At 41.1% G+C, this 27331-nt stretch overlaps 1 protein-coding gene across 1 annotated transcript in view; it reads right to left on the reverse strand.

Moving 5' to 3' along the window:
* The window catches only part of CIT (citron rho-interacting serine/threonine kinase), a 196497-nt gene that overhangs the window by 43784 nt on the left and 125382 nt on the right, over nucleotides 1–27331 (reverse strand). The window contains exons 23-27 of the mRNA XM_025401253.1: nucleotides 22771–22968; nucleotides 13544–13597; nucleotides 6297–6494; nucleotides 5333–5526; nucleotides 1675–1810 (exon numbers count right to left, since the gene is read on the reverse strand). Coding sequence (XP_025257038.1) covers nucleotides 1675–1810; nucleotides 5333–5526; nucleotides 6297–6494; nucleotides 13544–13597; nucleotides 22771–22968 — 780 coding nt within the window. The remainder of the gene's footprint in view (nucleotides 1–1674; nucleotides 1811–5332; nucleotides 5527–6296; nucleotides 6495–13543; nucleotides 13598–22770; nucleotides 22969–27331) is intronic.

Consider the following 27331-nt stretch of genomic DNA (forward strand, 5'->3'; position numbering starts at 1 on the left):
CTCTTAAATATAGCCATGACAAGTTCTAGGAGATGACTGCTCAAGGATTTATTTATCTGACATGCTTTGGCTGAATTTAATTAAATAATCATATGCTGAATGCTTACTACCTGCATTATGGCTTTTAGGATGAAAGGATAACTAAGCTCTCAAGGATCTTACATCAAGTCAGAAAGGCCCATAACTAGACACGTACGCAAATAATGACTGTTTTGTCAGATTTTAAGTTTGATAAGAAAGGCTTAGGAAGGAGAAATTCATCCCAATTAGGAGAAGATCAAGACAATAAGGTATTGCAAAGTCTGAAGCTTTAAAAGATACAAAGGTCTTTGCTGCTTAATACTTTAAGAGCAGTCAACTAGAAAAAAATATTTTTCACATTAAACATAAAAAGCCTCACATATCTCTAATAAATCTAGTTTCCTCATGCTAAAAAAAAAAGTGGTAACCCAGTTTCAGGGAACTCAGGAGTGTTCCTCACCAGAGAGCTCTGGCCTTAAATCTAATAATTCTGTTTCTATTAATATAAGTATCTGGTAAGAAAATAATCATGATGTCCATAAAGATTCATATTTATCACACTGTTATTTATATGGCAAAATACTGGAAGCTCAAATTTCCAATACAAGTATAATGATTAAAGTAGGTACTTCCATGGAATTAATTTTTTTTTTTTAGAATCACATGTTCAAAAAATACTCAACTCAGAAAAAACCTGCAGTTAAATGATTTTTAATAAAAACATGTAAAGCTGTACACATGAGAATCTAATTTATAAAAATACATACGCATGTCTATGTATGTGTGTATATGCATAAACATAAGCACAGAGACTGCAAATAAATTCACGAATAAAACAATAGCAATGGGTGACCAGCCATTATTTCCTTTACTTTTCTGTGGTTTCTATATTTTCCACAATGACCCAAATAACTATTTTTCTATCATGAAATAACAAAGTTGTAGAAAATATAAAATCAGATTGTTATTTTGTGTGTGTATGTGCATGAAAAAGAGTGTCTATGTATGCATCTGTGTGTTTATACATAAAATTCCTCTGATCTTCACCTTGGTGATCTGTAACACTGAAGTACCTATTCTGTATCTCTCTCAAGATTATTAGCTAAAATCTCTAAAACATTGGTTATGACTGTAAATGTAATATGGAGAGGCACATGGATGGAACACGTGTATTTCCCATGTGAAATACTGAGAACTGGAATGCGTCATCAGACCCTATCATGACCCTGAACTTGGAACAAGGAGAAGCTGAGCTACCTATTACTGCAGCAATGGGATGAGCATTAGTCACTGCCACCAAGAACTTCCCAAAGATGCACAGCATTCAATCCATAAAGCCTTCTGGAAATAAGATGCCAGACAACCAGTGAGTAGAACACCCAGATCAAAATTCGAACTTCAAGGGCCTAGATACACAGATTTTAAAAAGTCACTGGCCGACTGTGATCACTGGGCACCCACCACACCCACCCACACTACTGCCAACCAAAAATGTCCCATGGTAAGGCAAAACCATGGGACATTTTTGGAGTGCATGAACATATGTTTATGAAATATGTTTGCCATGGATTGCATTTGAATTTTTATCAAGCGTGCCTTTAAAAGAAGGAAACGAAAATGTTTTCCTAAAAAGCAGAAGGGGTGGGCGCTGACCTTGTCAGAGAGGCTCTCGGCCTTCAGCTTCTGCTCTTTGAGAGCCTGCTGCAGAGCGAGAATCTCCGCCTTGTGCTCCTTCACTGCCAGCTCCACCACCTGGCGAGACTCGGTGATCCGCTGATCGGCTCTCGCCCTGCCAGAAAAACACAGGTCAGCTTTTGGAAGCCCCCCAACAGCTGACCTGCTGAAAGAAGGCTGGTCCATCTCTAATCCTGACGAGCAACTAAACAGGCTGCAGGCCAGAGAGATGCCCAACCTTGACTCCTAGTTACAAACTGTCTTCCTTTCCAACAGCTTACCAAGCAAAGATTTGACCCATGTTAGGTTTGGGAGAGAAAAAACAAAACAGGCCAGGCGCAGTGGCTCACACCTGTAATCCCAACAGTTTGGGAGGCCAAGGTGAGTGGATTACCTGAGGTCAGGAGTCCCAGACCAGCCTGGCCAACATGGTGAAATCCCATCTTTACTAAAAATACAAAATTAGCTGGGTGTGGTGGTGTGCACCCCTAATCCCAGCTACTCAGGAGGCTGAGGCAGGAGAATCAGTTGAACCCAGGAGGTGGAAGTTGCAGTGAGCCAAGATCACACCACCGCACTCCAGCCTGGGTGACAGAGCAAGACTCCATCTCAAAAAAAAAAAACAAAACAAACAAACAACAAAAAAAAGTTAAATGTTTTTGGGTACTCATCAAGAAACTGAAACTTGAGGCTGGGTGTGGTGGCTCACGTCTTAATCCCAACACTTTGGGAGGCTGAGGTGGGCGGATCACCTAAGGTCAAGAGTTTGAGACCAGCCTGGCCAACATGGTGAAACCCCATCTCTACAACAAATACAAAAAATTAGTCAGGCATGGTGGCGCGTGCCTGCAATCCCAGCTACTCAGGAGGCTGAGGCAGAAGAACTGCTTGAACTTGGGAGGCGGAGGTTGCAGTGAGCCAAGATGGTGCCACTGCACTCCACCCTGGGCAACAGAGCAAGACTCCATCTCAAAAAAGAAAGAAAAAACGAAAGTGAAACTTGAATCTGTTGAGTGCCTCCATAAATAATGCTAAAGAACAGAAAAATCAGAAGCAAACTGGGAAAAAAAAAAAATCACTTCCCCTTCCCCATTTAGGTATCATGCTTCCTACTTCCACACTTTGGCTTATACAATCTCCTCCACTGGCCATCCCCTCCTTTGCTACTCTGCAAACTCAAATCTTACTCAGCCTTCAAGGATAAATTCAAATGCTATGATCTCCATTAAACTGTTTCCACTTTCTCTTCTCAGAAGCAACGTCACCTTGTTCTGTATCCAAAGCATAACTGTATTTCTCTCCTAAATATATATATACATATTTGAGATGGAGTCTCACTCTGTCGCCCAGGCTGGAGTTCAGTAGCGCGATCTCAGCTCACTGCAACCTCCACCTCCAAGATTCAAGCAATTCTCCTGCCTCAGCCTCCCAAGTAGCTTGGACTACAGGCGCATGCCACCACACCCGGCTAATTTTTGTATTTTTTGTAAAGACAGGATTTCGCCATGTTGGCCAGGTTGGTCTCAGACTCCTGACCTCAAGTGATCCACCCACTTCGGCCTCCCCATCTCTCCTAAATATCTGAATCCATATCTCCTCCAGTAGACTCTTAGGCTCTTGAGAACACGGATTAACAATTATATTTTACTCATCTCAGTATCCCACATAATACCAAAACAGAAAAAAGAAAAAAAAAAAGAAAAGAAAGGCACGATCTTCCACAATTGCCCTGAAAGCAGACATGAAATGAAAGCAGACTAATGCTAGTCTTCCTGAGAACAGTTCATAATTATACCTTCCATGTATGATCATGTATTTCTTGATGCTGAAGCCAGATCCTACCCCAAAAATGATCTCCGTAGGTCCCTAGAAACAGCTAGGATAGGAGCTGCACTTGAGGGCGGGAGGGAAGGGGTCTGTGAGAAAACAACCAGAACTTATAGTGAGGATGGCAGAGTCTAAGGATTCAGAAGGAAGCTGGAACAGGAGACTTAAACAGCAGTCCCTCACATCAACAAATACCCTGAGTGTAGAAGCTGGGAGGATCCACAAAAAGGAACTGTTTCTACCATTTCTCTTGAAATGTAAGGGTTCTCATCTTTTACCTCCAAACTTTTGAAGCTCAGCTGAACTTTGCATAATCCATCTGATATATTTAGTTGAGCCTACTATGGCCCAGTAAATGTGAGAGATACCCAAAAGAGTGTGACACAGATTAATTCATTGATTGATATTTCTACGGATAGCTTATCTTGCTTAAGGAGTTCAGAGAATCACAGGAAGGTAAGTTTCAGAGGAAGGTGACATGAGCAAGGTTATGAAAAATGGATCCAACTAGCTGTGTAGACAGGAAGTCCCGGGGTACACACTAGCCCATATCGTGCCTTTGTACAAACTGGAAAGCGGCACCCGTCCTTCTAGGCCATTTCTTTCCATCTGTGAAACGTCATCACGTACCAATTTTGTCAGAAACAAAACAGTTTCCTGCCATGAGCTGTAAATCTGTCATAACAACTCTTCCAGTCTATGACATCTTCAATGTGACCAGCAACCCTCAGAGCTATGGAGTACACAATTGCAGCACTGTGGCCCCGCAGGAAGGGAAATCTATACTAGGTGAACTGTGGAAACAAAAGTGAGAAAGCAGAGGAACGACACTACCTGAACTGATTATTATCACTTCCTACTAAGAAAGGAAAAAAAAGAAAAAACTCAGGCAGGCATGGTGGCTCATGCCTGTAATCCCAGCACTCTGGGAGACCAAGGCAGGTGGATTACTTGAGGTCAAGAGTTCAAGACCAGCCTGGCCAACACAGTGAAAACCCATCTCTACTAAAAATACAAAAAAAATTAGCCGGGCATAGTGGCGCGCACCTGTATTCCTAGCTACTTGGGAGGCTGAGGAAAGAGAATCTCTTGAACCCTGGAGGTGGAGGTTGCAGTGAACTGAGATGGTGCCACTGCTCTCCAGCCTGGGTGACAGAGTCAGACTCTGTCTCAAAGAAAAGGAAAAAAAAAACCACTAAACTATTCTTGTAAAGCAGTGGTTCTCCATTGGGGAAAATGGAGACACTGGGAATATTGGGGGCAATGTCCAGAGACATACTTGTTGTCACAACTTGGGAAGGGGGTTGTTGGTGGCATCTAGTGAGCAGAGACGAGGGATGCTGCTCAATATCCTACAATGCACAGGACAGCCCCCATAACAAAGAATGACCCAGCCTGACATGTCAATAGTGCCAAGGTTGAGGAATCCTGGGGTGGAGGGAAGACTAGCACTGCACATGACCAGGATTAAAATGGTAATGTTCTTGCTATGGTTACTCTGATAAGAAACCTCATGAGAGTGTTTCTACACAGAAAACAGAGGTATTTGCCCTGATGCCCAGGCCTCTGCATGGGGAAAACAGATACCAGCCACAGCCACAGAATCCAACTCACACTATCTACGTTTACAACTAGGGTGACCACCCCATCCTGGTTTGCCCAAGAGTCTCCTGGTTTTAAGCACCAGGAGGCTTGTGCCCCAGGAAGCTTCTCAGTCTCAGCTGGGAAAGCTGATCACCCTGTTCACAACTCTCAGGCTGATCCTCCTGCGGTCACCTGTCATGAGCTTTCCACAAACACAAAACCCCACCTGCTCTGTTTCTCGGTGTCCAACATCCTCTGCAGCTCTCGAACCCGACACTCAAACTGGGATTTCTCGTCACCCAGGACACTCCTCCAGGCCTCCCACTGCCGCTCTTTTTCTAGCAGCTCGTCGTTTAGGGCCTCCAAATCCATGACCTGTTCCTCCAGCATGGTACACGTGGTCTTCAGAGCCTCCATCGTCTGCAAATCAGTACCACGGATTTGTGCCTTATCTTTAAACAAGGATTTCCTGGAGATTACTTTGGTCAGGTCAGTTTCAGAAAAGCACAAGTTTCTAACTACAGTTTGAAATGCAGCTTGTCTTTTTCCTCTGCAGCCCGAGGGGACCAGGCAAGAATGGACGAAGGGCCAGTGCTGCAGCCACCTTAGAGGCAGAACCCAAAGCAAAGCCAGGGGAAGCGACTAAGCTTAAAATCAAGCCATTTACGTTGATCTCCCAAAGCATTTGATTTTGTTTTTATCTACATTTATTTTTTCGAGGCAGGGTCCAGCTCTGTCACCCAGGCTGGAGTACAGTGGCATGATCACAGTTCACTGCAGCCTCGAGCTCCTGGGTTCAAGCATTCCTCCCGCCTCAGCTTTCTAAAAAGCTGGAACTACTGGCATGCACCACCAAGCCCAGCTAATTTTTATCTTTTTTGTTTTAAGGGATGGGGTCTCCTGGGCTCAAGTGATCTTATCACCTCTACCTCCCAAAGTGTCTGGATAACAGGGAAGAGCTGCCACACCGGCCCAATTTTTTAAAATCAAAATTAATAAGAACTACACACTTTTAAAAGCCATTTTTAAAACCCTAAAGACTTAGAAACAAGACATGATTCTAAAAAGAGCCCAGTGAAGTTGGGTATGAAGTTTAGTGTTGGAACCCTTGGGAGAATGCACCAAGCACTCCTCCTAAAATTCTTCTAAAAGTCCTCCAAGGATCTCATGACCTTGTTAACCCTCCTTACTTGCTTCTGGCTGGTAAGCTGCATCTCTCGTTCTGTGATCTCCCGGCGAAGGTGGTCCACTTCACTTCGCAGTTGTACAATCTCATCATTGGCGCCGGAAGCCTCATCAAGTTGTTTGGACAAGTAGAAGTTTTGGTTGTTGAGTTCAGCGTTATCCTCGGTCAGCTGGTTTAGCTGCTCCTCCAGGTCTGTGATTACCTAAAAGAGGAAAGGAATCCAGTTACACGCCAAGCACATTCATTTCAAATGAGAAATTTGCTTCTAGGGCTATGGATTTCTGAACTCACGTGACACTGGCAATCAACGTGCCGCTCATGAGTTTGCCCACCTGACCTTGAGAGTCACGTCCAAGCTCCCACGCCCACCCACTTAACTCTAAACACGAGCAGTCATAGAAAAAGACCCAGTTTCTAACTCAGGACACATCTAAGAAATATAGCAAAAGCAATCAAAAGTAATCACTGCATGAAACGGACGACTTTGAATGAGATCAAGTTGACAGAAATAATACAATATGGAAGGAAAATGCAAATTAATAATAGACTGGTATCACAATCTGCTAATTAAGCTAAAAATGCCCATGACACTATCTCTAGGACCTTATTATTAGAGATGGCCACAGTCTTAGAAAGCAAAATGAAGTTCTTATCAAGGAAGACTGACAGGGAAGGGCACCAGGAGTTATTTCAATAACATCACAAGCAATAAATTTAATTTCATACAACCAAGGAAAAAAAACTTAAGGGAAACTCAGAAAAACCCTGAAAATACAATACTGTACTATACCATCACTTTAACGTATTTTACTATACAGTTGGCTATCAGACAATGGGAAGCCATGTATATGAAACTGTCATTTTATTGGGAGATTTAATCGGGGTTTGCTACGTTACTTTCCTGCTCAGTAGCAGAATGACTTCAATTTCAGAACATTTAGCTTTCCTATTCTCTTTGCTAAGGTTTAGAATTACTGCTTGCAGAGAGCTTTCATGTATAATACTTTAGAAGTTTAAGGGCAATTTTCTAATAATAGTTGGACTGAGGCACACAGGCAGTAAATTAAATTTTATGTAACAAAAAGAAGGAAATTAAAAGGAAATGCCATTAAGCCTACAGTTATTAACTGTTTCCAATTTTCAAACCTAGAGTCGATTTCGTTTATGAAATGTTGCCATTGCTTTCATGACTAATTTCCTATTTTAACCCTCTTTGATTATCAGTTTTTAAAAAAATCTCCCCAGGCACATGGAATTAAAGAACATCAATTAAGTACATTTGTCCACAAATGTACTCAGAAGAGATACAACTTTTCATTTTGTTAACTGAGCTGATAACCTTTTAGTGTATGGTCTAATGGTCTAGTGATTTGCTTTTTAATGTCAAAAGCCACATTAATTCATAATGTACTGTTTTGAGATACACTGTCAGCTACAAGAAGGGGAATAAAAGTTATCTGGTCAGGTTCTTAGCTCAGATACCTTCTTTATCAAGGAAGACAAATAAGGAAAATCTGCACATTTGCCATTTCTAGCAGACACTTATGACTCGTAGGGTCCCTGCCTTTCCCTTTCTGTGACATGTTAAATCTCCTGAAACCAGAAACAATGAATAACAATGCCCACTAGTTCAACTGGTCTCCTTCCTGTACGTAGTAAACCTATTCCTTAAGATGTTTTTCGTAATGTCTCCATTTAACTACTATGCTTCCCCCTACCTCCTTCCCAAAGAAAAGTAAGACAGGCAGGCTGGCTTGGAAAATATAAAATGGATTCTGGAACCCCAAATAAGCCATCTGACCTTTGCTGGGTTGGTTTCTCCATCTGTGACATGGGAGTGAACACTATATTTACTCATCTGCTCTTACTCTTTTAATTTTTTGAATTTTCTTGCATGTTATTTGACCTTAATGTATCATATGAACACGAGGTCAGGAAATCAAGACCATCCTGGCTAACACAGTGAAACCCCGTCTCTACTAAAAATACAAAAAAGTAGCCAGGCGTGGTGGCAGGCACCTGTAGTCCCAGCTACTCGGGAGGCTGAGGCCGGAGAATGGCGTAAACCCAGGAGGCGGAGCTTGCAGTGAGCCAAGATTGCACCACTGCACTCCAGCCTGGGTGACAGAGCAAGACTCCGTCTCAAAAAAAAAAAAAAAAAAAAAAGCCTCTTGGGGAATAAACAGACCAGACTACAGAAAGTCTACTCACATGAAAACACATCATTGCCAAAATAATTTACTTGTCATTCAAGGATGTAGTTAAGACTTTGGGTACCTGCTTTGATTCATGAAAAAAATGCAATTTATCATTTGTGATAGTAGCCCATTTCTGCCACCTTTTCTTTTTCTCCCAAAATTATATTATAAAATGCTAAAGAAGAAACACTTGGAAAAGGGCAATTTGGTATCACTCAGTTGAGATGGGCCCATTGGAGTAAGAAGGGTCTTTCTATTTCCCTGTTGTCATCCAGTCTACAAGGGTTCTTGTGGCTCTGATTGTATTTCGGGTTTGTGATTGCTGGTTCTATATTTGGTCATCATCTCTATTTTGCCCATTTGACAAGAGAAGTGTTACATGTTTTTGTAAAGTACCCATACTGAGATTTAAGGCATTTTAATTGATTTGGACTTTTTTATACACATATTCTATCTACCCAAGCCGTAACACAGTTAGCTTGTGACCTTGTTTCAAGTTGCTGGAGTCATGATATTAAATGTGGGACACACCCATGCACACACACACATATGTTACTGAGTTTACAGATATTAAACTGACTTATGACATAGGTAGTAAATTAATGGTCTTTGTGAGTTTTTTTAAAAAGGCATAGTAACAGGCAATGTTCACTACTGTCCTTTGAAGTAGGTATTATTTTATTTCTGTTTTATGGATGGGGAAATTGGGGCAACAGAGATGCTAGGTAACTTGCCCAAGGTCACTGCTAGTAAATAACAAAACCAGAATTCGAACCCAACACTAAAACTCAAGAATCTACATTCTTGCCCCCTAAACTATACTGCCTCTCTAAAATAGGGATAGAAGTGTTTATTCAATTTTTTTATTCAGATCTTTGAAAACTGAAATAATGCAGGTAAAATATATTTACCATTCAGGACAACCCTTCTTGATTTCGATCCAGGGAATATGCAAGGAAAATTGGTAGGTCTACTTTCTGGTCCTGGGTATATTCTCTCTCCACCAAGGTCAAATGATTTGTTTACTATGAGTCTGTTAACCTTTTAACCCCAAAGATAGAGGGTAAAAAAGAGAAACTGAAAGGCTGATTCCATCTTAGCAGTAAAAAAAGACGGGCAATATATCTTCACAACGCAGGGGCCAGCAGAGCTTTCTTACATGCTGTTTTTACAGATAACAGGTCTTGGTACAGTTCGAAGAAAGAAGGGAAGATTAAAAAAAATGATCTAAGCTGGACATGGTGGCTCACACTTGTAATCTCAGCACTTTTGGGAGGCTGAGGTGGGTGGATCACCTGAGTCTGAGAGTTCAAGACTAGTCTGACCAACATGGAGAAACCCCATCTCTACTGAAAATACAAAATTAGCCAGGCATGGTGGCACATGCCTGTAATCCCAGTTACCCAGAAGGCTGAGGCAGGAGAATCGCTTGAACCCGGGAGGTGGAGGTTGTGGTGAGCGGAGATCGTGCCATTGTACTCCAGCCTGGGCAACAAGAGCGAAACTCCGTCTCAAAAAAAAAAAAAAAAAGATCTACTCTCAGTGTCAAAAAGAAAAAAAAGAAAGAACTTTGGGCTGATCTGATCTGTTGTTTTTCAATGCTATCATGGTTCTGAGAAGAAGACATGGACCTCTCACACCTAACTGGAAGACCAGCAGAGGAAAATTACCAGGTAAATGTCCAATGGCACGTTAGGGGTGAAGAAACCAGTCAGATAATGAGCATCAGGCTAAAAAGACACAGGACTGAAATCCTATTTTAATGCCTGGTTCTCTTCTGAAGGCAGCTATTTGCATATTATTTATTTTTAATCTTATAGCTGACAGATTGATTCATAATTAAAACTGTGTCATATGTTTGCCCACCAACTCCCCTCTAAAACAGACTTAGGTAGGGTTTTAGGTGCCAGATTGAATCAAATCCTTTTTAAATGTCTTCAAAATATAGAAATGGTCTGAGCTTGAAAATCTTACTGTGCATGAGCTTTTTGAAAGCTGAAGAGAGCTCCTATCAATTGAGTTATTATGGGAATTGTGGGAACTCCCATAATAACTCATTTTTAAATGACAAAGATGACATTTCCTAGCGGAGACAATCTTCAGCAATGCCAAAAAAGAAAGGAACCTCCAACACATTCCTCTGAAGTGTCTTTAAAGCGGTCTTGAACTTGGAAAAGTATAATTGAGACCTACTATTGTGGCTAAATGTTGTTCTAAAGTAGTGGTTTTCAAACTTTTTAAAGTAGCAGCAGAGCCATTTTCCAAACAAAAGATTATATTATAAGCCCAGGATAATAAAATATTAATAGTAACCAATGTTGTTTAGCACTTTCTATGGATCAGGCCCTGTGCAAGCAGTTTGCACGTATCTCATTTAATTCTCGCAGCAACCTTATGAGGGAGGTACTACTACCAAATCCCATGACTCAGTGTTCCGTAAGTTGTACTGTCTGAAATGTGGATACGTGGTATACTGGAACCAGAAGCTCTCTCTCTTCCCTCACCCAGCCCCCAAAGAGCAGTTATTAAATTAATTACGTATCCTACAATCAATGAGGGTACTGACTGGAACTGAGGGTATACAACGTCATCTCCATTTTACAAAGAAAGAGGGGCTTCGTAGGATAATAAGCATAGGTTACTAAGAGGCCAATTTATAATCTGAACTCTGTCTGATTCCAGAGCCCATGGCTTAGACTACTAAGTTACCCAGCTGCTCTGGCTGAAATGTGGGTGGAGGGCATCTCTCTCAGGTTCACACACATACACTTGGGAAGGCCCCCAGAGGCTTCGCCACAGAACACAGAGGTAAATGACGCAAAGATCAGAAGTCACCGTTCCAGAAAACGCAAATTTGGAGAGCATTAGAGTTACATGCAAAAGTAACCAAATGCGGTCTACATACTAGTGTATTCCACTAAAACTGAACTTTCAATTTTTAAAATGGGGGACAAGATGAATTACAAAGGGGTATAAGGAAACTTTTGAGGGTGATGAATACAATAAATATTTTGTTTTTATTGCTCAAGAATGAAATTTGGATAATCTTATCCAAAATAATAATAAAATTCATTATTTTGATTGTTTTGCTGTTTCACAGTTATATACACATTTTAAAATGCATCAGATTACAGTACACCAATTATACCTCAATAAAACTGTAAAAAAAATGTTTTTTAGAAAGTTCTTATGCCAAAAGAGTAAAAAAGGAAAAAAGAACTCCAGATCAATGGAACAGGATTACTAATGCACACATTTTTAAAAATCCAAGCTTATATAAGGAAAAAATGGTAATATAAAAAATTCCACAGTCATAAAATGATCTACATTTTATTCAGTGATCATTCACGCGCACGTATGTAATATAAGCAAATAACTCGTGTGTAAAAGAAGAAAGAAAGGCAACAAGAAACTAAAATCCTAGGGCAGAAAACTACCAGAATGTCACCCCCCAACTACTCAAGGAAGGGAGGAGGGATGGAGGAAATCCACAGACATTTTAAGGCAGGCCCATCCCAATCCACCATCATATCAGGAAATGCAGACCAAAAAACTGGTCTGTCAGTTCCCCACTAAAGTCAAACAGAGGCAAATATCATGACCTAGTAATTCTTGGGAAATGCTCACCAGAAGTAAGTGCTCACAGCCACCAAAGGCTTTGTGCAACAGGGTTTCCTAACAGATTGATCCATTACGGAAACAATCCAAATGTCTACCAACAAGGAGAATGGATAAACAAACTGTAGTTCTATTCATACACCAGAAACACCATACAGTGATTAAAAAAAGAACAAATTATTGATAGGTACAGCAACGTGGAGGAACCTCACAAACCATTTAAGCGAAAAAAAAAAAAAAAAAAAAAAAAAAAAGCTAAGCCCCAAAGAGCACATCCTCTGTGATTCCATTTATATGACATTCAAGAACAGGCAAGACTAAACTATGGTATCAGAGGTCAGCATAGGGGTTACCCTTTGGGTGAAGGATGATGATGGGAAGGGAACAAGAGGGAGCCTTCAGGGGCTGAGAAAGTTCTGTACCTTGATCTACATTGGGGTTACCTAGTTGTCTATCTGTATAAAAATTTTATTGAGCTGTATACTTAAAATTACTATATTTTTATGTGCTTTACTAGATACATTTTGTACCTAAATTAAGAAAAAAAATACCGTTAGGACTTAATGTCTCATTTATAGTAGCTAAAGAGGAAATAAAGAGCTCATAACAAGAAAATAAAATATGTATGTGTGTGGAGGCTGGAAGGTGTTTCTGGAAATTCACAAATGCAAATAATACAAACAAGGACAAGATCACTGAGGACTAAGAAGGTAATAAAGTGACAAAAAGGCCAAAGAAAAGAGAGGGCACATGAATAAGGAGAACATCCCCATCTTCTGAAAGGGGCCTATTTCAGTCCTTCACTCTGATCAAAAATAGACTGAATTCCCACCGACCCTACTCTATTATATAACCTATGGAAGATGCTTATCCACTCATAGCATTTATTTCTCTCAATATAAATAACATCTCCCAAAGAGTCCTAGATTTTGAATTTGCATGTTAGAAAGCCAAATTCTGCCTGGTAGGAAGTTACAATTTCTAGGTCTCCAGGAGAAGAGCTCATTGGTTCTTCCTCTGCAGGGGTAGCAATCTGGAGAAGTCTCACAGATATAACTACCTTGGTGACAGGAGAGTCTCTGAGCTGGGTTAGCCATGAAACCGTCTACATTGGGGTAGGAGGGGGAGCTGCCTTGGGATTTTCATTGCAGCTGCTGAAACCTATTAGTGCTTCCACAAGTGAGAATTATTTTGACCCTTCCAACTATCCTCTTCCCCCAAACAGGAAGAATGGTTTCAGTTTTTCAAAACTGGAAGAACCCCAAAAAAACAGGTTATCCAGGGCTCAAAAACTCCAAATAAGGTTGATTGCATTATCTTCTTCAAGCTGCAAGTTCGAATCAAAACTCGTCACCAATATTTTAAAGAGCTGTCCCCTTTTCCTTCTCTGTTAGTTTCATGTTATTTTAATCATCTTTGGTTAATTAATACTCACAGTACAGCTGTTACGAAGAGCATCAAATTTGCGCTGGATTTCATCTCTATGTGCCTAAAAGGTAAGAAGTTGATTATAAATTTTTCATAGGGTAGAATACAATTCTACATGCTACGGGTCAAATATAGAGAATAGCAATTTGCCTGGAAAGCTGAGAATGCGGCACTAGCATCTGTTTTTCAAAGAACGAATTAATCAAATCATCCCCAACACCAGAAATAAGTTACAGGAATACACAATGCTGTGTTAATAACAATTAACTCTTTAGACCACACATGCACACCCTGTACAAATATTTTTAACATTTATATTAACATCTAGAGACTATTAGGAGAAAAGGGGGAAAAAAAGCAATAAAGGATGAAGTTTTACTCTCCTTCATTTGTCCTATTCCCATTCTGAAAAGATGAGTAATTTTCCCTCTTCCCTCCAACTAACTCCTCCCCACCCTACTCCCTGACACATACATACACACAGAAATGCACACACAGGACAACAGCCAGGACAAAGGGACTTTGTGTGTGTGTTGTTTTTTCATTAAAAGCTGCTGACATTCAGAAAACTCTACATCGGCCTTGAAATAAATATATATATAGGCTTTCTCCAGGACAAAGCTGCCTTAAACCAGCAGCATTTGTTCAGTTGACAAGGATTATTTTTTAGCGCATACTATATGCTTGACACTGTGGAAGGATATAGGCACCCATGACCTGTGCCTTCATTCTGGTGAGGGAAGATCAGAAATGAATAAGTGCGTGATTACAGATTGGGACAAATGCTACAAAGAAAACAAATAGGGACCAGTTTTAAAAAAAAAAAAAGAATAAGAAAGGTAGGTAGAAACTTACTTAGATGGGGTGGTCAAGGAGGGCTTCTCTGAGGAGGTGGCATGCAAGCTGAAACCTATAGGATGATGAGGAGCCAGCCATGCAATGGACAGGAGACGGCAGAAGGAGCAGCATTTGCAAAGACCCTGAGGCAGGAAAGGGTCTGGTGCATTTGATGAACAACAACCACCAAAAAAACTGAGTGGCTACAGCAGAGTTTTTCAAATTGCAAGCTGTAATCCAACAGCAAGCATGACAAGTCGGGATTTTTGGTTCGTTGTATCCAATGAAGTAGAATAAAAAAGATAGAATTGAAAACATCAGAATGTGCCTTGAGTAGTAAACATGAGCTCTGTTATAGGAAACTTCTGCTTTAGATACTATAACTCATCAAATTTAAGGTACTTTCCATTGTAAAACCTATGACTATTTTATGTAACATTAAGGAAGAAAAAGTGCTATCAAACTATGACATGTTTATGTCTGTATATGACTGTAATATGCACCATGATTTCAGATACCTTAGAATCAGTGAAATACAGTAAATATACTCCCTTCTATTGGATTGCAAATAAAATGTATTCTGTGGGCTGTGGTCAACTTTTGAAAAAGCACAGCAATGAAGAAAAAAAAGTAGCCCAAGATGATGATAAGGACCAAGGCAGAGACCAAGAATCTTGAAGGTCCAGTAAAGAATTTAGGTTTCATTCAAAATTCAATTAATTGAAAACCAATGGAAAATTTTAAGAAAGAAAGTGATGGATTTTACTGTTGTTTTAAGATCACTGTAGATGCTATAGGGAGAAGAGGATCAAAATGGAACAAAGGTAGAACATAGTAGGGAAACCACTGAAGGTATTGTTACTGCCATTCAAGTGAGAGATGATGGTGGCTTGGAGAAGGATGGTGGCAAAAAAACAAAAACAAAAACCGAGAACGTGGATGAAACTGAGACCTCCTTTGAAAACATAAGGAAAAGGACTTACTGATAGATGTGTGGCCCAGAGGAAAGAGGAGTCAACAATGCCCTAATAGACTTTTCACTTGTTAGACAAAGTGGATATGGTCCCATTTGCTTACATATGAAAACCCAAATAAGAACCCAGAACCCAGTTTAGGGCAGATGTAAGAGTGCTTCTTCTATTTAATTTTTTTTTTAAAAAAGTCTCCATAAGAAGGTCTATAAAAGGCCGGGCACAGTGGCTCACACCTGTAATCCCAGCACTTTGGGAAGCTGAGGTGGGCAGATCACGAGGTGAGGAGATCAAGACCATCCTGGCTAAAAGGATGGTCCCCACTAAAAAATACAAAAAATTAGCCGGGCATGGTGGCGGGCGCCTGTAGTCCCAGCTACTGAGGAGGCTGAGGCAGGAGAATGGTGTGAACCCAGAAGGCAGAGCTTACAGTGAGCCGAGATCACGCCACTGCACTCCAGCCTGGGTGACAGGGAGAAACTCCGTCTCAAAAAAAAAAAAAGCCTATAAGATAACTAAGTCAAATATTTTAGAGTTGTGATGTTTTCTCTAACATGTCTATTTTTCTATAAATACTACTGTAAGTTTATAATGGCAGATTAGATACTTTAGAAGAAAAGATTAGTGAACTTGAAGACAAATAGAAACAAAGAAGTGGAAGAGAAGAAGTAGAAACCAAAATGAAACACAATGAGAAAAGAAAAAGGCATTTTCAAAAAATGCAGAGCATCAGGGAGTTGTAAGACAACTTCAAGTAGCCTAACGTACATGTAATTAGAGTCCCAGAAAGAGTATAGGAGACAGAAAAAATATTTGAAGAAATAATGGCCACAAATTTTCCAAAGTTGACAAAAGCCATAAACCCACAGATGCAAAATATTCAACAAGTCCCAAGCATGAGAAATGTGAAGAAAATTAACCTAAAGCACACTATAATGAAACGGTTTAAATCCAAAAACAAAAAGAAAACATTTAAAAAAAAAAAAACCACAGCCAGAGAAAAATACATGTCACATTAAGAGAAACAAAAATGAGAAAGATTTCTCACCAAGATGGGGAGAAGAAGTGGGCATGAACAGCTAGAACACAGTAAAGCAATATCTTCAAAGTGCTGAAATTAAAAAAAAAACCTGTCCACACAGAATTCTATACCCAGCAAAAATATCTCTTAAAAAATGAAGGTAATATAAAAACTTTTTCAAACATACAAAAGTTGAAGGAATTTGACACCAGCAGACCTGTGCTATAAGAAATGTTAAAGGAAGTCCTTCTGGCAGATGGAAAATGGCAACCAGAAATTTGGATCTACACAAACGAATGAAGAGCCCTGGAGAGACGGTAAAATAAAACAAACCAAAAATAGATTAGTTGCTCAGAATAGCCAGAAGAGAATTATAATGTTCTCAATACAAAGAAAAGATAAATGTTTGAGGTGAGGGATATCCCAATTACCCTGATTTGATCACTACACATTGTAGGCATGTATCGAAATATCATATGTATCTCAAAAATATGTACAACTGTGATATATCAATTAAAAAATATAAAAAATACCAAAAAATAGATAGTTGCATAGATAGAATCACAGACAGATTTATAAATAAAAAGTTATTATTTAGAATTGACTTCCTAAATAACTAGCCTATATTCTATGGCCTAATTTAACAGATCTTAATTGTTTTTCTAAAACTCTATCTGCTTTTTGCCCAGCAATAATGAGAGATTTATTATTTTGTTAAGATAAGAATACTACTTATCCAAAGTAAGACTACGGCTATCTGCACTATGTCAAAATCTCATCTGTGACCAAGCAGCAGCCTAGATCCAAGGACCACACAACCCCCTTTCGTGCATTCCATGATCACCAAAAACCAAAGGCAAGGATTTGTCCTAGAGGAAGAATAAGGCCCTTATGTTAATAGACTCTTGGTCAGGAATCAGCACATTTTTTCCTTAAAATGCCAGATAAGGAAATTTCCTTAAAATTTCCAGAGCATTCAGTCTTGGTTAGAATTACTTAACTCTATCTTTCTAGAGCAAAAGCAGCCACAAACAATAGGTAAACAAACGGGCATGTTTGTTTCTAATGTGTTCTAATAAAACTTCATTTACAGAAAACAGGTGACAGACTAAAATTTGGCCTGTAATTTGCCAGTCTCTGCTCTAAATGACCATTTGGTGTGAAATCTCTCAAAGACAGAAACAGGAAGCTGAGAGTGGAGTTAGCTCCTTCAAAGCATAAGTGGTGACCATAAAAAAGCTCACTGGCTTATACACAGGGACAGAAGCCCTATTGCACTTTCTTAATAATAGCAAAATTTCAAATGACACAGCACCATTAAAAACTCATTTAACTCCCCCACTGGAGTCTGAAATTTCAGTCATTAATACTGATCCATTTCCATTAAAATTAACCATTATGGGGCCTTTGGATCATGTCAAGCAATCCTCTCCAAGGGTTAATATAATGAACTACAGTCATTATGGCTTTTGATTTATTACTGTTTATGAAATATAAATACAAAATGTAGAACTGTCCCTGTTGTGGATGTCAGACATACAGTAAGCACTTAACTACCGAACTAGTCACAGTAATAAAATGGTAAGTCATATGCTTTATGTTTTTTTGAAATAAGTTGTAAAACAAATACACAAAAAAGCAAAAGATCATGCAATAGAATATATACATAAAGACAGCAAAACATATAAGACAAGCTTTGGATGCTCTCAATGAAATGTATGAGTGTTAATTAGATATCAGGTGCTACAGGGAATAAATACCTACACTCTTAAAAATTTCTGAGGATCCCAAAGAGCTCTTGTTTACGTAGTATTCACCTACACTTGCAACATTAGAAATTAAGACTGAGATGGCCAGGCACAGTGGCTCACACCTATAATCCCAGCACTTTGGGAGGCTGAAGCAGGTGGATCACGAGATCAGGAGTTCGAGACTAGCCTGACCAACATGGTGAAACCCCATCTCTACTAAAAATTAAAAAATTAGCTTGGAACGGTGGCGCATGCCTGCAATCCCAGCTACTCAGGAGGCTGAGGCAGAAAAATTGCTTGAACCCAGGAGGTGGAGGTTTCAGTGAGCCGAGATCACGCCATTGCACTCCAGCTTGGGAGGCAGAGGGAGACTCCATCTCAGAAAAAAAAAAAAATTAAGACTAAGATATTTTTCAAATATTTATTTTTTATTTCTCTTAAAATAACACTAACATTGCTTTTGCACCATCAGTGCAAATATTAACACAGTGAAAAGTGTCAAATGACATCTTAGTATTGTTAAGAAAACAGTCTGACAGCCAGGCTTAATGGCTCATGTCTGTAAATCCCAGCACTTATTTAAGAGACCAAGGCAGGCAAATCGCTTGAGCCCAGGAGTTCAAGACCAGCTTTGGAAACATGGTGAAACCTCTTCTTCACAAAAATATACAAAAGTTAACCGGGCATGTGGCGTGCACCTATACTCCCAGCTACTTGGGAGGCTGAGGTGGGAGGATCACTCTTGAGCCTGGGAGTCAAGGCTGCAGTGCGCTGACATTGCACCACTGCACTCCAGCCTGGGTGACAGAGTAAGACCCTGTCTCAAAAAAAAAAAAAGAAAAAAAACCATCTGATCTTGGGAAACCCAGGAGTCCACAGACCCACTTTAGGAACCACTAACCTAGGAGTTGGGTGGCAAAAATGTGGACTGACAGGCTGCAGCCAGTCTGGCCCTAAAACCAGAGAGATACTTTCTTTTGGAAGTATTTATGCCTTAATTTTAAGGAAAGTTACAAGAAGAAGAAAGAAGAGTAAATTACAACGTAGCCTTGAGGGAGGAAATACCTGCAGAACTGAAGAAAGGAAACAAGCGTGTAGACGTCTGACCACCTTCTGGGATCCATGGTCAGGATTCTAGAACGCTTCGGCTTCTGTGCACCTACCCCCTTTCTAGGTGAAGACAGGCACCAGGCAAGAATGTCACCTTACATGCCCCGATTTCACATCTTGGCTATCATGCCGTCGGCTTACTAATTAATTAAACAGAGGGCTTGATATTTATGTACGAGAATGAGAACGTGCACTGACTCATGATTTTAACAAATCAAAGAGGATGACTTTGGGATCCCATCATCACGCTATGCAGGGAGAAGGATTCCTTTCATCAGTGTCTCGAGCTTTCAACTCTTGATTATTCAACATTAGTCACTTGACAGAATCAGTAAAAAAACAGAGAAGCGAAAACACAAAACGTGTTCGTGAGGCCTGGCTGGTGTATACAGAGCACACAGCATGCCTCTTGCCTAGTGGTCCTCTTCAGAGTGATGCTTCTACCACATCACACATCGTGTGCGATAAGGTGTGCAGACTCAAATTCTCTCCCTTGAGATGGAGTCTTAAATATCAAGTTCAGGTGGAAATGTCTCTTTTCCAGCAATAAGTACTGAAGTATCTTAAAAGCATGTTTGTGTTTAAATTTGATAGGATGGGTAAAGTGAAAGTGGAGAAAAGGCAAGCATTAGAAAGGGCAACAAAGGCCTCCCAGCTGCACCGCCAAGGCCCTTCAATGGAGAGCTTTAATTTAACTGTGCTCCATCTAATTCAGCCCAGGGATGGAGGCCAAACAAGGTAACTGCTCCCTTTCACAGCCTAGGAGATGGCTGCCTCTTAAAATTAAACAATAATAGCACATTTGACTATTCCCTTTTATTGATAAAACGGTCTGCTGTGAAACTCACAAATCTCCTAGGAGATCATCTGAGATCCAGCTGATTTCATCTGACTGATGCTTGTGCATGGTCTCAACTTGGGTCTCAAACAATGAGAAAGCTGAAAAGTATGGTATTTGGGGACCATTTTCTCTTTTTCTTGGAAAAGACGTTTTTCAGAACAAATTCAACTAACCCATTCAGGCAACAAACACATGGTGTCAATAACCAGGTTTATGGAACATAATCAAGGGAAGGCGGAAGGAAAAGCCCACAGCCTTGAAACTGAACGGAAGCAAATGGAAATGGCGTTTGGATTTCCGTATGATGGGTTTGCAAACAGCTGTTGGAGGAAGGCACTTCTGCCATCATTTGAAGAAGCCCTGTTTTTTCCACAGCATCTTCATCTGCAAGAGCAATAGAGCCCTAGTTTCTAAACCAGGGGAGGTTTGTTTCTTTTTTTTTTTTTTTAAGAAGATGCTTTGAGGCAGTGATCTCATCTAACTAAATTAAGTCGTGACTTGCTGCTGTGCTCAGCTTCCAGCAGCCATCAGACACAGCACATTCCAACCAGCAGCAAGAAAGGATTTAAAGGACTAATTTCCCCATAGATAAAGAGCAGTGACACGTGCTCTATTTTATGCCCTCTTCCTTCCAAACAGGGCCAGGATAAGATACACAGTCACCCCTCCTTCCCAATTCCAACGGAGCAGCAAGATAAATGTGTCCTTCTCAGCTGCTCAGGAATAAACAGATTTGAGGAATTACAGACCAATCCCCTGGGGAGAAAAGGCTAAAGACACAGCATTGGGCCCATAGCAAGGGCTTAATAAATATGGATTAAATTACCGATGGCTCTTTTTCTTTCAGAGGTTGGGTATTCATACAGGAGAAAAATATTAATATACAATGCGTTAAATATAATAGTGGTTGAAATTTACGTGCCTCCCTTTAAAAGCTAAGAAATGTTATCTGTCTCTCTCTCTCTCCACCCACCCAACTCCAGAAAGTCTATAGGCCTTGTTGGCATGAACTCTTATAGATCAACTTCATTCCTAGCTCCATTTTTTCTTCTACAGACTTATTTTTTCTTTGCCTTTTGTTTCTTATTTTGTTCTGTTTTACTGTGTTGCATCTTTTCAAATGGTTTTCAGTCCACTGTGAAACAAGACAGTATACACAAAGACACACTGTGGTTATTTTTTGCCAAAGCAAATATTGGGGGCATGTGGCATCATTTAACAAGTGTTCTCATAGAGACTATGGAACCTAAATGTGCAGTCAATATCTGAACTTGGTGTAAGTCCTAGAAAATCTAGGATGCACAAACATACTGGAAGCCACTATACTTGGACTGGTCCTATACAGACCCTGGCATTGTCAGATCACATTCCCAGTTTGGTTCAGATACTGGGATCCCCAAACGCAACAACAGGCAATAACTTCTAAGAATGAAACTATGTTGATAGATAGATAGATAGATAGATAGATAGATAGATAGATAGATAGATAGAGATGTACATGTGCATGACATCTAGGTAAATTGTAAGCAATGAATGTACACAGCCATTCATTCTATAGAAGCAACCCCAATCAGAGAGGTTTAGAGATGTTCACTGATGGAAATGGGGACAGCATCCAAGTTGAGTCAGAATGAATAAGGTACCTATTTAGAAGGCTTATTAAAAAAACACTAAACCCAATCAGCTGTATTGTGCCTGGCCCACAGGAGAGGGCACCCTGACCAGCAGGCAGGTGTGTGCCTGTCTGCTTGGCAGGTACAGTATGATACTATGAGAAATGTATGAGCTTGGTTGATACCAGCCATTAAAACTCATTTGGCCTTCTATGCTCACAGTCTAGGTCCTCCAGAGAGCCTTCCAAGACTAACAGGGTTTTCTAAGTATACTTCCCTGAATGGGAAAAAGAAAATGTGAACATTGGCCACCCAGAGTACCCTAGTCAACTTGGCAGCTGCACTTCCCCCTTAAAGTTGATAAGTTGGCATTTCACATGCCAGATTTTTGTGAGTTTTGTTATTCTGGGTCAGTCTCTGTGGGAACGATCAAATGTGGGGAAAATGGCCCCACAAAAATTCCATTTCAGACTTCTAAAAAGAACTAAGATTTAAATCCAGTAACACCCCCGCTCCAAGTTCTACCTCCTGAGAATACTCTCCAGCTGAGTAAACTAGTCTCTCAGAAAGAGCAAGGAAGCCAGGTCCCCTTTAGAGAAAGAATCATTCAGTAGAATTTTTCCCATCCAGATCATACCAGATGCATACAAAAGACAGGAAGCAGAACCTACAGCTTGAAAAAAAAAAAAAAGAAGTAACACAGGTGAGGTAAACCAAAACAAAAAATAAAAATATGGTAGAAAGACTACTGTAAGATATAAGATGATTATTATTATTTTAAATGATTATTGAAAACTAAAGTAGAAGACCAAGGTAAACAGACTTTGGCTGAAAACAAACTTTAAAATACAATGATGATTTTTTTTTTTAAAAGAAGGAAAATACATAACTAAAGGAGGAACTTTTCAAGATACTAACTATTACTTCCAATGAAGAAGCAGCCTACGTAAGCCAATTTCCTGGCCATTGAATATCTTTGTGGATCATGTTTTCTCTCCTGGAATTTCTAAGGGTGAGCCAATATCCTCAGTGCCACACTCATTCTAGTTGAGGCCTTTAGTAACCTGAAGATGTTGCTCCCTAGACCTACCGTGAGCGCCTGGATCTCCTCTTCGGCTTCTGCTGTGGTCTCTTCCAGCTCTGTCTTTGCCTGGCGAAGCTGGCTTTCCAGGGCCGCCCGGGCAGCCTGCAGGGCTGTCAACTGTGACTCACGCTCCTGCAGGGAGAGCTGTAGCTCTGTGAGCTGGCGCTTGAGCTCCAGTTTCTGCTCCTCGTGCTCTAGACTGACCTGAGAGAGAGAGAGAGATAAACCCTTGGTTGGCCTGAACAAAAGAGAAAGTGAAGACATGACCTGCTACTCAACCTGGAGCTGAAACCTGGTCTTGGAACCACCTTCTCAGCACTCCATAGAGGAGAGGAAAATGCAACAAAATGGGCCTGACTTCCATGCATCTCCGAATTCAACAGGAGTAAGAACAGGTAAGGGCTATATCTCCTAACCACCCCTTACTTACATATATTCAAATGCCTGGGAAGACTTTAAAAGGAAAAGCCACACAGCAAGAATCACGAATGAAAATGATGACGATTACTCTTATTAGAAAAACATTTAAAGCTAAGCAGATATAAAAAACATCATATTAGTAACAAGGACATCTTTTCAATTTTATTGTAAATGGAATAACAGACTGAATTCTAGTTATTTTAAACACGCTTTCTCTGATGTGTCCTCATTAGGTAATCTGCTTTAATGTCACATTAGAAGTTAATCATTCTTCCCTCCATCTGCTCATCCATCCACCTATCTATTCAATCTTTCATCCATTCATCTAACAAAAATTTACTCAGCAATGTCTGTGGAAAATGGAATATGGAGATGAAAACAGTCTCTGCCTTCAAGTGGGGAGAAAAATGAAAAGCAACCATGACCATATATCATGGTCAAGTGCAACGGTCAGGACATGCAGGGATGTTGCAGGAATACAGCACGCGGGCAGAGGAGCTAACTCTGGATCTGTTAAATTCTGTTGAAGAATATGCAGGAGTCAAACAAGCAGGTAAGAGGAGAAAGAAAATTCCAGGCAGGGGAAGCAAGACATCCAAAGGTATGGGGGTGAGGGAGATCACGGCACATCTATAGACCTGACAAACACGGACAGTGTGGTCCTAAAGATGAATGTCAAGCAACTCAGAGATGCTGGCTGCCCTCAGAGAGCTCACTGTCTAACGGGACTGCCAAGAAGAACACACTGTGATGAGCTGTGCCCTGAAAGCCATGGGAATAAAAAGGAGACCTCCTTTTCATCAGCTTCAGAGGGTTGGAGAAGGCTCCCTAGAAAAGGTGGCACCCACATCCCACAGCCCATGGGGTGAAGAGAAGAAACACTTGCAAAACATGTAACCTGGAAAACCAACAGGATTTAGTGGTTAATTTGATGTGGGGTAGAGAACAAAGGACATAAGGGAGTCAAAGATGACTCCCGGCCGGGTGCAACGGCTCACACCTGTAATCCCAGCACTTTGGGAGGCCGAGGCGGGCAGATCACGAGGTCAGGAGTTCGAGACCAGTCTGGCCAGCAGGGTGAAACCCCGTCTCTACTAAAAATAACAAAAAATTAGCTGGACATGGTGGCGCACGCCTGTAGTCCCAGCTACTTGGGAGGCTGAGGCAGGAGAATCACTTGAACCTGGCAGGCAGAGGTTGCAGTGAGCTGAGACTGCACCATTGTACTCTAGCCTGGGTGACAGAGTGAGACTCTATCTCAAAAAAAAAAAGAAAAAAAAGATGACTCCCACATTTCTGGACAGGCGAATTACACAAAGAATGAGACCATTGCTATGATGGAATAGGAGAGAAAGAGCCAGTTTGAGGCAAAAGATAAGAAATTCTGTCTTGACATGTTGAAATTGAGCCCCGTGGGAGACATCCAAATGGAGATGTCTAATGTCTACTAAGACAACAGGTCAGAAACTCAAAAGAAAGGTCTGGATTGGCAACCTAGATCCGGGAAGCCTTAACAAATCAGTGACAGCTGAAGCCACGGCTATTATCTCTCTCTAGTGATGATGGTGATGATGACGATGTGACAGCAGCAAATACGGTCCTCACAACACACTGGGCCCTGAATTAACTCATTTCAGTTTCAGAACAACTCACTGAAGGAGGTACTACATTACCTCCATTTTACAGATAAGCAAACTGTGGCACTGAGAGATTAGGTAACTGAGCAAATGTCACACAGCTGTAAAAAGCTATAAAAAAGGCAAGACTGACATTCAAACTCAGAAAGTCTGGCTCAAGAGTCCATGTAACATGTTGCTACATTCCTGCAACATCCCTACGTGTCCTGACCATTGCACTTGACCATGTACAGGGTAAACACTGAACCCTTCTGTCTTACTAAAACACCAGCAGTCACAGCAGGGTGGGCCTCTACTAGCAAGCCTGAAAATTCTTCTGACACCACTTGGCAAAACCAAGAGAGGCAGGTGACAGTGACTCAATAGGAAGAGCGGGAGCCGGATGCTATACAATGAAGGAAGAACCCAGGAGCCTGCATCTTTGCAACTCCACACACCTGGCTAGAGAAGAGCTAATGCTGCGCACACAAAGTTGGGGGAAGGCCCAGGGTCCTTTAAGGTGGATCAAACTCCAGGTGGAGGCCTCTGCCCTCAATCTCAGTAGCAGCATGTGGCCAAAAGAAGAGGAACTGATCTCATTATATTTAGAGCTAAACTCCAAAATTCCCAGGGAGAATATAGAGCCTGAACCTCTCGTGAAACGTTTGAAGTTTCTCCACCATCCTTGAGGGGCTGGCTCTACTGATTCAAGTGAAAAACAACAGCTTCCCTGGGACACTTTAATAGCCCAGATGAGCTACAGCAGCAGAGCAGGCTCCTAAGAGGAACATTTGTGCAAAGGGAAGGCAAGAGACAGCCAGTCAAGGCCCCCAAGCTAGAGAAGTCCATCTGGATTGTTTAGACTCACAACCTTAAGGGCAACTCTCCCGTGATCTTGCTGTTAAACTTACAGAAGAGTAAAAGTATAGCCTGGATAATAAAAGTTGAACCGTCGCCTAAGGCTTCAGGCTCATGCCTGTAATCCCAGCACTTTGGAGGCCAAGGAGGGAGGACTGCTTAAAGTCAGGTGTCCTCCTTCTGAGATATCCTGACCTAAGAAATAATAAAAGAAAAATAAATAAATAAATAAATAAAGCCAGGAGCCCAAGACCAGCCTGGGCAACATAGCAAGACCCCATCACTACAAAAAATGAAAAATAAAACCAGACACTCCAGCTGACCCTAATAGAGGAGTCCACACTTTGACAACCCCTAAAAAACATGAGATAACACATTTTTACTGTCCCTTGGAGAAATGACTTCATTTTAATACTCCAAGACAAATAAAGACATGCATAAACATGAGTATTACCCAAGGCTTAGACCTCAGACCACTGTCTGCTTAACACGACCTTCCTTAAGAAAGATCATCTGCTTTTTGAAGAACTCCATCACAAATATTTGAGCAACTATTTTACATGAGACACTCTGTCTTCCCTCCCAGCCTGGGTGTCCAGCTTCCAACAACCACTCTCCTGAACTCCAGCTGTGTCTCTGCTGGTGCCAGCAAACCCTGCCGCTAGGCTGAAAGCCCTCATGTCAGGAACAGGTCTGTCTTGTCACCACTGTAGACCCAAGCTACAAATCGGCACACAGCAGGCATTTGACAAATATACAGTGACTACATAAATGTAACCTTATGGCTTCCATCAACCTCAACATGTCTACAACCCAGTTTGTTATATTTTCCTTTCCAGAACCTGGTCACTCTTCCCAGCTTCCTGGTTCTTTTGAAGAGAGCTACCTTTCATCAATCACACCTGAATTTGGTTTTGTCTTTTAATCTCCCACTGTCACTTGAGACAGACCTCTGCCACCAGCACTGGGCCACCACGGCTAAGCTCTGACTAGGTCACGGGGCTGTCATTACGTCTTGATAAAGGAGGAATTGCCCTGCTCCCATTTGACAGAGGCACAAACTGACACACTCCCCACGGGACCCTATAAAGGAGATACATTATCACTGACGTTTTACAGATGAGGAAACTGAAGCCCAACAGAGATGAGGCAGCTTGCAGAACTAGTAAGAGGTCACAAAACCAGTAAGAAGTTGAGGTGGAATTCTAACCCAGATCCCCATGGCCCAGTCTGTTACCAGAAGGAGGGCCTGGGGTCTAATTTGTCTATTTTGAACAAAGAATTGGACAAAATGCACAAAGCAACAAAGGAACAAAACACAGGCATGAAGCAGCGAAAACAGGTATCTATGAAAGCAAGAAAGCACTCCGCAGGGTGGGAGCGGCCCCAGCAAGTGGCTCAGGACCCAGTTACAAAGTTTTCTGGGTTTTAAGTACTCCTTTTGGGGTTCCTACTGGTTACTCCTTATCTGAATAAAGGATTTGGTCTGTGGCTAATTAAAGGCTGAGGTGAACTGGCGCCCTATGCAGATGAAGGGATACTCCCTCCTTGGCCCATCCAAGGTGCTCTCCCTTTCCATCTGAGCAATGGTGGAAAGGAGAGCATTGCAGGGAGAGAAGCCTCTTCCATCTTTTGCTACTGGGGCGTGGGGAGATGGGGTGGGGGCTCGGATT

This window comes from Theropithecus gelada, chromosome 11 (assembly GCF_003255815.1).
Source record: "Theropithecus gelada isolate Dixy chromosome 11, Tgel_1.0, whole genome shotgun sequence".
Taxonomy (NCBI): domain Eukaryota; kingdom Metazoa; phylum Chordata; class Mammalia; order Primates; family Cercopithecidae; genus Theropithecus; species Theropithecus gelada.